The sequence below is a fragment of the Cebus imitator genome, unplaced genomic scaffold, assembly GCF_001604975.1.
Source record: "Cebus imitator isolate Cc_AM_T3 unplaced genomic scaffold, Cebus_imitator-1.0 Scaffold508, whole genome shotgun sequence".
NCBI lineage: Eukaryota > Metazoa > Chordata > Mammalia > Primates > Cebidae > Cebus > Cebus imitator.
In genome coordinates, this window is record NW_016107823.1 from 13,179 (window position 1) to 27,005 (window position 13,827).

Below are 13,827 nucleotides of genomic sequence, written 5' to 3' on the forward strand. Positions count from 1 at the left end.
GGGCCTAGCATAAATTTACCAATAAGGAGTCTGGAAAAAAATGAGATGTATTTTATATTGAATGTAAATAATTAGTACCAACAGAAAACCAAGTTGCCTAGGATATAAATAATCACTCAAAGGTGGCAGTATTTGAGAAACACTTTAACTTTAAATGATCATTTCACCACAATAATTGTCACTTCTCAATATAAGCTTTCTATTCTAAGCCTTTCCTCCATGGAATTTTAGGGAGATATGATTCCTGAGGTGTGTAACGCTATTTTGCTTCTTGCTATGAGTTTGAATACTAGTTAGAAGATCTTTTGTTAAACAAAGAAAAGCAGCTGATTTTGCCAGTGAGATGTATCCCATCCCTGGCAGATTCTATGTTCAGTTACAAGTTCGCAGATGAAAATTGCCCATTTCCATTTCTCCAGGTCACTCCTAAATGAGAAGAGAGACAAAAAGGATAATGTAAAAACAGACATGAATCATACTATTTTTTTGCTCTTCTCCAACACATTCAAATAGTGAGATATGCTTAAATATTGCAAATATCAACAGCAGTCCACCTTCAACTGTTAAAGGGAGCAGCAAGAAGGAAAGAAAGAGTAACGTAAATTATACCAAGGAGTATGACGAAGCAGGCAGCTGGTGTTCCATGGAAACCAGCCAAGGGCTCAGGCTGTCCCTTGCATGAGAAATTGCAGGACAGTCTGGACCGTCTTAGCACCCCTGCCTGTTCTACTTCCTTGTACTCTCTTACCATCTCCTCTACCTTATCTCACAGCAGCAGAGCCTTGGAGACATCCTAACTGGCTATAATGTGGAGAGAGACTGTGTCTCTACCCAAGAGTATAAACATGAGAGAAGATGTACCCATCGATGAATACTTTGTGCCCGCTTCCTCTTCCCATGACAGTCATTGCAGTCCTGCCCAGTCTTGGCAAATATTCACCTGTGCTTTCTCGGTTGTGAAGGATTGGTTATGAAGTTGATTGGATTACAAAACAAAGATGGTAGAGCTAAAATATAACTATTTTATTTGATGTAGATTAGCATAGCTTTATGACACGGAGCTTCTCTTATGTATCTGTAATCTCTTTGCCCTTATGGATCCTTCTAGACTGTGAATTTGCTGCCTTTCAGCAAACTGGTGTAGCTCCTTACTTTTCATGATTTTCTCTAATAATTGCAAGTATGCTGAGCTTGCCTATCCTCTGACATAAGCCTAGAATACAAAAAGTAGTTAATGAATACTGATTTTAAAAATTCTTTTAAGGGCAAGAGAAACTATATGATGAATTCACTTAGCTTTTTTATATATTTAGATTTTAAAAGGCTTACTTTAATTACATAGACTCAGTACTTGTCTTCTTTAGCCATAATAAATACTTGAGTTTTTATTAAAAATCAAATCCCCTTTTAAAAAGCTGTGTGTGTGTGTGTGTGTGTGTGTGTGTGTGTGTGTGTGTGTGTGCGCGCGTGCGCACGCACATGTGCACGCTTATGCATTCTCTGGGGCCTACTTCATAATCAATGCAAAGGGAAAGAACACTGTGTATAAAATATGGCTGGACAATCAACGTGAACTGTGACAAACACATAATTTGGCTCAGATGTACACAACATTGTATAAAAAGGAGTTGACCTTCCAATCCCACTGACATATCTCTATAGTAAGAACATCCCTAAGACTTTTTAAATTCATCTTCTAAATTCCTTTAGCTTTCACTGTTTCTTCACTAACATAATCTTTAGATTATAATTTAGTTTCCCAGATAAATTGCAGAAAGAGATCATGTTTTATATGAAGACAGCATTCTGGTCCTTGGATTATTATTTTTGTACTATAAATTAATACTGTCATTCTGGTGCCAAAGCCTTGTGGGAACTTCAGCTATGTTAAATTAGCTCAACTGCTGATCATCCACAAACACCAACAAGAGTGAGTATCTGGGTCTGCAAAGCAAAGGACCAGAGCTCAGAATATGGTTATTAAATGTGGCACTAAATAGTATCACCTTCTGTCTCTCTCAACAGTTTTTCTTCAGCCAGTTCCTCTCCATCTCCATATTGACACAGACGTTTTCTCACAAAACAATGTTAGAGTGACTATTGCCTAGGCTACCTCTCAAGATACAATATAACCCCAAGTCCTCCTAAACTCCCTAGAGTGTGGATTCTAGTATGAGCTCCTTTGAGCTCTGTCTCTCAGGACTGCACTCTGAGCATTGAGCTCTCCAGAGCCCCAGAGTGAGCGTGGAGTAGTTGGAGCTCAGACACAGCTGGGTAACTTCTGCAATAGTAAGATGGAAAAAACTCCTCCTTGTCCCTGTCCCAGGAGTGTACTCTTAGATGAACTCTCCATCAGAAAAGAAGAGAAAATGTATTCATTCAACTGATATGTAGTAGGAGCCTGCCTGCCTGCCTTATGCTCATGAGACATGAAGTTGAATAATTCCTGCTTTAGCAAGTTTACATTCTAGCCTCAGTATGGTGGATGCGGAGTGAAAAAATAAATTAAGAAGTAAGACAATGTTAATAAGTACTCTGAAATAATCAAATGAGGAAATGTTATAGAGGATGATTAGGGAAGAGAATAAGACTTCTGTGAATGAGGTGACCAGAAAATCACTTGGATGGAGGCATTTAAATAGCACCTTGAATAATCACCATAGAGGGCCAGATGGACAGTGTGGCCAGAGTATAGTGAGCTTGGTGAAAGGTGGTGTAAAATATAGGCAGCAACTGAATGAGGTAGGCCCTTGCAGGTAAAACTGAGGAGTTTGGATTTATTTCAGTTTCAAGCCCATTTGAGGGTTTAAGCAATATAGCAATAGTCTAATCTCCATTTTTAAAACCAAAGTTCTGGCTGCTATGTTGGCATGAACTGTAAAATGGTAAATGTAGAAAAGAGAATCAGGTAAGAAGCTATATTTGTGGCTCTGGTAAGAAATGACCCTGGTTTGGTTTATTGTCATGAAGAGACTTACATGGGATACAATTTGGTTTGCCCACAAACAATGAGACCAACTAAGAGATGAAATGTTGATACTGGTGACTGGGGAGATGGCTCTTTCAGTTTTGGTATGAACAACTGCATGGTGGTGGTTCTATTTAATTATAGGTGGCAGACTTGTGGGAGGAAAAGATTTGACAGAGGCAGAGGAATCTAGGGAAAAAGGAGTTCCATTTTGGCTAATTTAAGTTTTAATTGACTCTAGGCATGCAGGGGTAGAAATAGACCAGACCACTGGAGATCTGAATCCGCTTTTCAGGAAAGATATCATGGCTGTCAATGTAAATTAGAGCATCAGCTGCATAGAGATAGGTTTAAGCTATGAGACTGGATAAAGTTACATAGGAAGTGGGTTTATATGGAGAAGATAAGAGGACTGAAGACTGAGACCTAAAGTACTCTAAAGTTTAAAAATCAGATAAGGGACAGGAGGCAGAAAAGAAGATGGAGAAGTGGTAGCCAATGAGGTAGGAGGGAGACTAAGAATATTTTCTAATACTAAAGCCAAGAATAAAAAGAGTCTTTCAAGGAGAGAATAGTCAACTAATAAGCTACAAATGAGAGACTGAGTTAGATTTTTATGGAGAAAAGGCCATTAGATTTCACAAGTGAAGGTTAATGGGGACTTTGAAAAGTTTATTTTTTAAATGATGACATCTGGTGAAAGGAATGTGATGTGCTACTTTTTCTACTTAAATTTCATAACCAATTGAATGCTGAAAAAGACTAAGTGGAAAATTGTGTTATCCAGACTATAAATTTCAGCACGGAATTATTCAGTATTAAATAAATGTAAAGAACTATGTCATAGCGTATAAAGGAAAAATTGAAGAGCTATCATTACATCATCTGGCTTAAAATATTTTCCAGTCAAAGAGATTCCTAAATGTTAGAATGATTTTCTACAGGGTTGAAAGGTAATATTTATATTCAGATATTTATAATTTCTGACATTAAAATCTGAAGCCAGACTTTTTTATTGTAGTCATGAAGTAGAAATAGATATGTCCAAAAATCATGACTTAAAGCAAAAAACTATTATTTTCAGGTAGAAATGTCTTTCTGTGACTTAAAACAATATATATTTTTTTCTCTAACCCAGGTATGGTGACATGGTGCCAAAAACCATAGCAGGGAAGATTTTTGGTTCTATCTGTTCACTGAGTGGGGTCTTGGTCATTGCTCTACCCGTTCCAGTGATTGTATCCAACTTCAGCCGCATCTACCACCAAAATCAACGAGCAGACAAACGCAGGGCACAAAAGGTGCGTATTCAGCTCTGTGCAGCCATGGTTTAGCACTTCTCACTATTTATAGTAAGCTTTAAAATTTCTTAATGACTATTCAGTGCTCTGGGTTAGTCAGTAGTTGCATCAGTGAGGACCAGGTAGATAATTCTATGCTCAAAAGAAACCTAACATCTCAGTGGCTTAAAGCAATAAGTAGTATTTCTTAATCATACCACAAGTCCATTACTTGTCCAGAGAATAGAGACTTCATCTTGACAGCATACTTCTGCAGACACTCCAGCAGGAATAAAGGACATGATGAATCACACACTGCTTCCTAATGCACCCTCCTGGAAGTGGCTTGAGTCACTTTCTTGTTTATTGCATTAACCAAAGCAAATCACACAGCAGTGTTTACCTTCAAAGTGGGCAGGAAAATACAGTCCTACTGTGGGGCCAGAAGCAGAAATAAGAAATATTCGATGAACAGCACTAACGACAGTAGCAAAATCAGAAACAGATTATTGGCAAACTTTATTAAAATCAGATTTCTAGATCTGATTCATTGAGTCTCAGTCTATCAAGGGTCAAGCTGGTTCAGTAGACGAGGGTTATTACAGGGCACCAAAATGTGTCTCTCAGATATTTTACATAGCTGACACAGGAAGCAATCTGATCACTTGTAGCTGAGTTTTGTTCTCGTTCCAGCGGCTTGCTGTTTGTTTGAACTTCATGCCAGTTAATTAATCCCTCTAAGAATCAACTATAAAATGGGGAAAATAGTAAGATTAAGATTATATATAAGTGTATATAAATGTATATAAACACATCATAATATTGTCAATATTTAATGTTTACTGATGGTTTATATGTGCCAGACATTAGTCTCATGTTTTTCACAAAAGAATTCATATGTTAAAAGAAAAACCTTACCTTAGCCAAATTAGATTTAACAGTTTAATTGAGCAAAGAACAATTCATGAATCGGGCAGCCTTTCAAGCCAGAGTAAGCTCAGAAACTCGAGAACAGCCACATGTTTAGAAAAAGATTTATAGGCAGTAAAAGGAAAGGGATGTACAGAAAATGACAGTGGCGTACAGAAACAGCTGTACTGCCTACAGCTCAGCATTTGCCTTATTTGAACAGTTGGCCCCCTTTGGCCAAAACTCGTTGGTTGGCACAAGAGTGGGCTACAGTCTGTTTACACCTCCATTTAGGTTACAGTTCACTATGTGTAAAGAAATCTTCAGGCTAAACTTAAAATATGGTAAGGAGGCAACTTTAAGCTAAACTTGAGTCAACACATACAACCTTCACTAAAGCTCTAGCAGTTAGTTACCATTATATCCTCATTTTATAGATGAGACTCCTCAAGTACTGCCAAATTAAGCAACCATAAGATCACACGCCTGTTAAGTTGGAGATCCACCATTCCATCCAAGCCAGTCTTGCATCCAGTTTCATATACAAACACTATGATAAGGTGCCTTTCAGAAAAGCTATGTAAATTCTAGCATACTTCCCTTCCCCATTCTTTGTCAAAACAGTCACCTTGAGAGGCAGGTCCCTTGTTACTTAGAAGTAATCTTGGAAACCTCTTTTGTAGTTTCCTTAGGGCTTATGGCACTGTATTTCTAGTATTCTTCATAGTCACTATATCTTTGTCCTTTAAGGATAGATTCATTATTTAAAAATATCCAAAGCCATTCATAATCATGACTAAAGTAGATGCACAACCTGGGTGATGTGTTATAACTAACAAAATATCATGAGAGACCTTGATCTAGTTATTCACTGGCTTTGTAGGTAATTCCAGAACAGGATCTTAAACACACATATGAACAATGTCAGCCACTTTAGTAAAGTATAATCTCATAAAGTAAGACTTTGGAAAGTTCTAGTTAATCGGTGTGTCTACACAGCATATTTGTCCAGAGAACTAGCATGTTCTCTGTCAATTTATGCCCACTGTCAAAGATCTTCTTCCTTTAGCAAAGAATTGCTTTTTTGAGCCCTGTAGTTATTTGTTTTATGGAACCTTTCATTTTTGAATGAATGCCTAGCCGTTAGCTAATTATTACAGAGAAGAGTTAGAAATAGTCCAATCCACATGGATATAGAGAACTGATCATCTAATGAACAGAGAGGAGTAGAAAAAGGCACCCTCTGGATAGTTGTAGTCTTATGTAGGGAATGCATACCCTTGGCAAGCAGAGGTAAAGGGATTTCAGCCACAGCTGATCCCACCACCAGGGACCTTCCAGTGCCACAACTGTGGCTCTGCCCATAGTATAGTCCCTCTACTGGGTACATATGCACATTGTCTAGAATAACGGGATCCCACAAAAAGCTTAACTTTCAACCACCCATCCATCTCCATTCTAGAAATCCCTTCTTTAGTATAAGAGTCACCTATGGCCGGGCGCGGTGGCTCAAGCCTGTAATCCCAGCACTGTGGGAGGCCAAGGCAGGTGGATCATGAGGTCAAGAGATCGAGACCATCCTGGTCAACATGGTGAAACCCCGTCTCTACTAAAAATACAAAAAAAAAATTAGCTGGGCATGGTGGCGCTTGCCTGTAGTCCCGGCTACTCGGGAAGCTGAGGCAGGAGAATTGCCTGAACCCGGGAGGCGGAGGTTGCGATGAGCCGAGATCGTGCCATTGCACTCCAGCCTGGGTAACAAGAGCAAACTCCGTCTCAGAAAAAAAAAAAAGAGCCACCTATATGAAAACTAGAGGAAGCACAAATCTAATGTCCAATAAACCAATTTCCCAAACACCCGAATTTCTTCAGAGTTTGTCATCTGCAACAAAGAAATCAATAAAGAAAACCTTAGGATATTTTAGAAGCCTTTTGGCCTACATTTAGAAATCAAAAATAAAAACATTCTAAAAGTACACTAATTGAAAAGTATGTTTTATGAATGCTTTTTGGTAACTTTAAAATATTTGCTATATATTTTATTTCCTGCCATAAAATGCAATGAATTTTACAGAGTTTTACTACTAGAAAAATTGGATTAGTAAAGTCAGATATAATAACATAGTATAATACATGCAGTATATAGTCTGTGATCAATAAACTGAACATAATCTTCTAAGAAAGAACAGTGGATATGAACAAAATAAGTTACCCAGGGATATTTCCTATTTTCCTTCCCAAGAGATTAGAGGAAAAAAAGCAGAACAAATGCCCATTAGGCTAAGACAGTTTAAATTTATCTGGGTCTGGGCTATGTGCCAAATATTAAAGTTATGCAAAAATAACCAGCTAATTCAGTCAAGCAAGCATTCAATTCAGTAAAAACATCAGTCCAACGGACTAATAAAAGTAATATTACAAAATGGTTTTTAGACCGTATTTTTGGTGTTTAATTCAATTGCACTCCAAACCAAGGAAAAGCATGAAATAGACAGAATATTAATTTTGGGAAAATTCCCATCATCACCATCAGAAATACTTTCCTTCTTCCAAGTTCTTCCCTCTGCAAATGCTCTACCTGCTTTTGCTGCTACCCGCTCTTGCCATTTACAGGAAATACATCATTTACTCCATTTGTATCAATCCTCGATAAAGTCTTAAATACTGACATGCTGGTGGGTATAGGCCTAAACCATGACACCTCTTCCCTACTCCCACCATTGGTAATTGTATGTTAATAGATTTGTTGATTCTCTTATTCAATAAATATTTACTGAATAGAATGTATTAGCCAAAATAAAAATAGATTAATGCAATGACAAGTGGCAGGTTGATATTTTGAAGCAGCTCTTTTAAAATATGGATCACACCACCTAATCATCTCCATACTCACAGGCTAATCTGTGAGTAATTATTATATGATAATCATAGTAGTAATTATAGTTATAATTTAATAATGCTAATTGCAACAACAAAAACCCTCACTAGTTTCTAGAATGTCCCAGGTGCTTTATATATGTTTTTTGTTTATTCACAGTCAACTTTCAAAGGAAGTACACTATTTCCATTTTACAGATAATTTGCTTATGCTCACAAACCCTAGTGATTAAAGTCCAAGGCAAAAAAATTCTAGTATTATTTGAACTATGAATATTTTAGGATATTCTTGTTGATAATGCTAAATGCAGTGAGAAGTGTAGAATCAATGAGCCAATGTATAGTGTAATATTTTTAATTTTCACATTAAATTTTTCACATTGACTTAGAAAGATACTACCCTTATTTAGTCTGCCATTTATCATACCCTGCTAGTATGATTTTCAAACTTGAGATTCATTAGAATCATCTGGAAAGCTTCTTTTTTGCTTGTTTGTTTTTTAGGTTTTTTTTGAGACAGAGTTTCACTCCTGTTGCCCAGGGTGGAGGGCAGTGGTGCAACCTTGGATCACTGCAACCTCTGCCTCCCCGGTTCAAGCAATTCTCCTGCCTCAGCCTCTCAAGTAGTTGGGATTACAGGTGCCCACTGCCACACCTGGATAATTTTTGTATTTTTAATAGAGACAGGGTTTCACCACGTTGGCCAGGCTGGCCTTGAACTTCTGACCTCAGGTGATTCGCTCACCTCAGCCTCCCAAAGTGCTGGGATTATAGGTGTGAGCCACACATACCAGATTGTTGGATCCCAAAACATCAGACTCCACAGTTTTGGGTTAGAGCCTGAAAAATTTACTAATAAATTCCCAGGTAATGCCAGTACTGCTGCTTGGGAGACAACACTTTGAAAACCACTGCCTAGTACATTCAGCCATTTCTGAGACTGACCCACAGATTCTAGATAAGTGATAGACGATGGACGTACAGAGACACAGGTGTTATCCCTGTGAGAGCATGGGTAAGGGACCCCATGGCTTACAGACTCCAAAGAGGGAGTCCACTCTTGCAGCCCCCATATGCCAGAGATGCTCGAATTTATTTTAGAATGGATTTAATGTGAGTAAGCAACATTGCCAAGCCCCCCCACCACCCCAACCCCAGGAGAGATCAAAGGTTGGTTTCCAGTGGCAACAGGTAAACAAGCTATTTAGATAAACTCCCCTACATTCCCTTGTTATCTGCTCTTTGCTATTAACTCAAGGTAAGAGGATTAGGCTGCCTTCAGTAGTAACTCTTTCCCAAAGCTTTTATAAAACCTTCTGGCCTTCCAAGAAGGTTCACATCTTTCCTATATTTTTTCCCACCACCCTGACCAATCACCTATAACCAATGTCCAAACCAAAGAGGTTTTTCTTTTAAGTAAAATAATTTAAAAAGCAAGAAATAACTGCTTGCTGTAGCCTGAAAATAATCTCTTAGATTATCTACTATGATAATGAAAATTCCCAGCTCCTAATCCCACCCAAGAATTTGATCTCAGATGCCCTCCTATTTCCTCTTTCTGTTCTCACGTCTTTCAACATAGAATCCTCTTGTAGACCTCTCATTGCTTAGCCTCTTCCACTGACCCAAATCCGAGCCCTGTTTCTGCTTAGCCCTGTCATCTCCAGGATTAACCAAGTTCTGGACCTAGGAATATAACCCTGTCTGCCACTAACGTCTTTCCTCTCTTTTTATTGTTGTTTGGTACTAACTTGTCTCAAATTTCTAGCAGAGTTATTTTTCTTAGCAAATGAAAAGATTCCTATAAATGCCTTAAACTTTTAAAAGCTGACAAAGTTTAATATGCTACCTCCACCTAAGGCATTTTACTAACCCTTAAATGAAAGAAACAACTGTAAACAAAATTTCCAGAATGCATGTTACGGGGAGTGTAGGGCAAGTATTTGGGGAATAAGGAGTTACCAAAGAGAAACACCTCATTTACCTCACTTTTAAGGCTGCCTAGAATACCTTTATTTTTCAAAATATTTTGTGATTTGGGAACAAGATGGTCTGATAACTTCCTTCAATCTACCTCATACTTCATCTAGAAATGACTGACCATTTAAGGAAATGAGTATCTCAGTGGTATTTGGCTTATAGATCCTTCTCAGATTGACTTCCAGCCTCTGTTGCACAACATAAACTATAAGTTTATGTGATTTGAGGTAATTCAAAAACAGTCTGCTTAAAATCCATTGTGTTCCACTGTATACTAGCCTGTGAGTACTTAACAATACAAGAATTCCATGTCAAATTAGTTTGAGGAAACTTGCATACTATGTATCCCTGTTCTCCTCACAGTGATCACCCTAATATTATATGGTGTGAGGAACCCAAGAGCAAAGAAATCTGTTTAACATCTCAGCATTTCCCAGACCTTTCTGGAGCACAGAACCAGTTGTTTGCTCCATCTGTTTGGTTTAGATTTTACTCCTTACACTTACAAATTCCTTGGAACCAACTTTGAGAAATCCTGCAAAGATTGGATGATTAGATAAAAACTGCAGCTATGAAGAATCGGGATGCATAGGAAGAATATGCTTATGAGACGACTTTTTTCCAAATGCCATCACCATTTAAGGCAAATAAATTGTTTGAAAATAACTATAAAGCTTTTTATTATACTAAAAATGTAAACCTTGCTTTAATTTAAGTTTTAGAAGACTCCTACTTTTCATACAGCTAAGATAGAGTACTTACTACAACCTTTCTCTAACTTCCAAATCATCTGCTGATACTTTGCCATGCCAAAGGTTGTATGTCCTAAAAGGGGGGTAAGAAACTGAAAAGAGTACATTTCTTTTTACTAGCAGATGGCTTTCTTTTAACCTCCCAATTGCATAATCAGAGCTGCCAAGATTGTCATACTGAGTGGGTCAGAAGTAAAATGATTTTTTAAAAATATCTTTGTAAAATAATTTCTTTCAATTACCTGCTGGAACCAAAGATATAATCCCAAGTCATAAAGGCTAGCATTCAACAGGCATTTGTTGTGGTGCTCCACAAGGCCATTTAATCCAATTAACACCTATAGAATGATAGTCGAGTCAAAGAAAAGCCATGATTGAAATTGAGATGGGAAGTTATTTTTCTAACATAGCGCATAACTAAGCAGAAATGGCTAGTCTGTCTCTAAAACAACATCTTCTTTTTCCCTAAGCTTAGAACTACTTCTGCAGTAGTGTTTGCCACCACATGTAGGCTTTCCATTATATGATGAGAAATATTTGTCATTTTATGTTGCTGGATGGTATTTTTGGTTAATATATATGTTTCCTTAATAAAATAAAGCAGTATTTCCTAGTGCTGCTGCTGAATGCTTAAAGAATGAAGGGAGGGAGGGAGAGAGGAGTCAGAAGTCGGGAGTAGAAAGGCAATGAATGTTCCAGGAGACCAAAGAGACTTTAACACTGAAATTTCAACAATAATCCCTTTTTAAAAATCAATATATAAGTTTCTAATTTCTGAATTACGGGGCTAATTTTGAGTCATTTCCAAATGTCCTTGTCTCTTGCTACTGTTTTACTGAGTCTGGTCTGAAATCCTGAAACTGCAGCCCAGCTTTTGAAGTTAAAAATTTTCTACCTTCCAACTTCATTCTCTACTGTTGTCAGTATTTTGAGTGATCTAAACGTTATGTTACCAACAAAGAATGAAATTTGTCTAATTTTCTCATCATTTACAAATATGATCTTTGTACACAGTATTATTTTTAACCTAGACTCAGCACACAGGAAGAATAAATTTAGGAAGGAAGGGAGGAGGGGTGGAGTTAAAGACAGATGATATCTAAAAGCGATTTGGAGAGCTTCAAACATCTCAGTGCTACTCTCAAATGACGTGTGTGAAAGGCATCTTGGTACAATAACTTTGGAGGGAGATTTGGTAAGATCTTACAAAAGAAACACACAGAGACACGCACAAACAGACACATGTGCACACAAACACACACTTGTTATCGAAAGTATTAATTCCATGAGAATACCTTAAGATTGTTCAGACTCTTTCTCCAAAGATAATTTTATTTCATTAAAAAACTGCTGTCAAACAGCATTACATGCTAAAGATAAATCTTTTGCCCATTCCCTTTGGTCCAGGAATAATTTTGCTTTCAGAACTATGTCTTGTAGATAAGCTCATCATCATATTCAAAGCAGAGAGCATTGCTTATAGTTGCCAAAGATGCTTTAAAAATTAATTGGTAGTTGGCCTGGTAAATAAATAATGCTTTGTTTATACCGTGGCATATTATATATTATACATTTATAAAAAATGAGGTGGATCTTTACATGCATATATGGAAGGAGTTCCAAAATATAATTAAAAAACAATGAATTTGCAGAAGAGTGTGAGGAGTATTCTCCAGAGTAAAAATCTATGTGTGTGTGTGTATGTGTGTTTGTGTATATATATATATATATATATATATATATATATATATATATATTTGCTCTTTTATACTTAGAAAGTTTCTCAAGAGTTCTCTAGAAATATTACCATGATTGATTCTGAAGCCTAGGAGTGGGCTGGCTCCAGGGTCACAGACAATTGTTTGCATGCGCTTTTGTAGTACTAAAATTTTTTCATTTAAAAAATCTAGATAATTTAAACATTTTTATTAAAAGGAACATTTTAGGACTTGAGACTAAAGATACTATTGTTCTGGATTGTTTAGAAAGGAAAAAGAAGGGAGTCTTGTAAGATAAGCTTAAGGAAACTTATCTAAGCCATCCTAGTCTCTGTTTTACGTACGCTTGCTAACTTCATGTAATACAAGTAGATGGTCACCAAAATACTACTCTCCAGGAAGAGAAAACCAGACTCCGTCCATGACAATCTAAATGCACATCGACAACAGCAGTTAGAAAGTAGAATGGAATATCAGAAATCTGGCTGCACAGCCAGATGCTCAGCGCTTTCACTTTAGGGCTCTTACTGTAACTTAAAGGAACAATTGAACTGGCCACCTAACCCCTCTACATTGAAGGACATTCTCTACACACACAAAAGAAAATGCTTTAAAAATGAAAAGCAATGTTTAAATCTCTCTGGATAGGCTCACTATGTTCTTCATTTTAGCAAATTCAAGAGTGAAATACAAATCACATGAGCATACAGTTGTGTGGACCCATGCTAGCAGACAAAATAGGTAAATTCAGGGTTGTTTTTGTTCGATTGTTTTGTCTGTTTGTTAGTTTAGAGAGAGAACCCATGTTGTTTGGCATGGGATCTACATTGGCTCATTCAAAGGATAATTGCAAAAATATAATTTTATATTGGAGGATGCAGATATAGATGAATAGTGTTTCTTAAAAAAATAAAAAGGAAGAAAGGCAATCAGTTCTCAATACTTAGTTACTAATTTTTTTAAGGACATTAGTTTAAATGAAAAGGAGTTGGCAGCTGGTTTCCTGAGCTACCAATCTGGTCTTGATTTCATTAAGTTACTCAGATCAGGATAAATGAAGATATAAGTAAAGTAATAGTTATTTTTCTTTTGACACAACTGAAAGAAACAATGATGAAATAATTTGATCTTACTGTAAAGACTTAATTATAATTTTTAAAGGCACAAGCCAGCTCCAAGGTAGTTTATTGATTTTACTGATAAATATTAACTGAAATAAAGTACTTAAAAAGGTAGAGAGGTCATTTTCAATAGTTGCATGTGAAAAGCTGGCTTTTACATGTACTCCAAAACCTAAAACGCAATTTTATATATATATATATATATATATATATATATATATA

General features: G+C 36.8%; 1 protein-coding gene across 1 annotated transcript in view; it reads left to right on the forward strand.

Annotated features, from left to right (window-relative positions):
- The first annotated feature begins 617 nt into the window (after positions 1 to 617).
- KCND2 (potassium voltage-gated channel subfamily D member 2) overlaps positions 618 to 13,827 on the forward strand; it is a 22,112-nt gene continuing 8,902 nt past the window's right edge. The window contains exons 1-2 of the mRNA XM_017513863.2: positions 618 to 736; positions 4,107 to 4,269. Of these exons, the coding sequence (XP_017369352.2) occupies positions 618 to 736; positions 4,107 to 4,269 (282 nt within the window). The remainder of the gene's footprint in view (positions 737 to 4,106; positions 4,270 to 13,827) is intronic.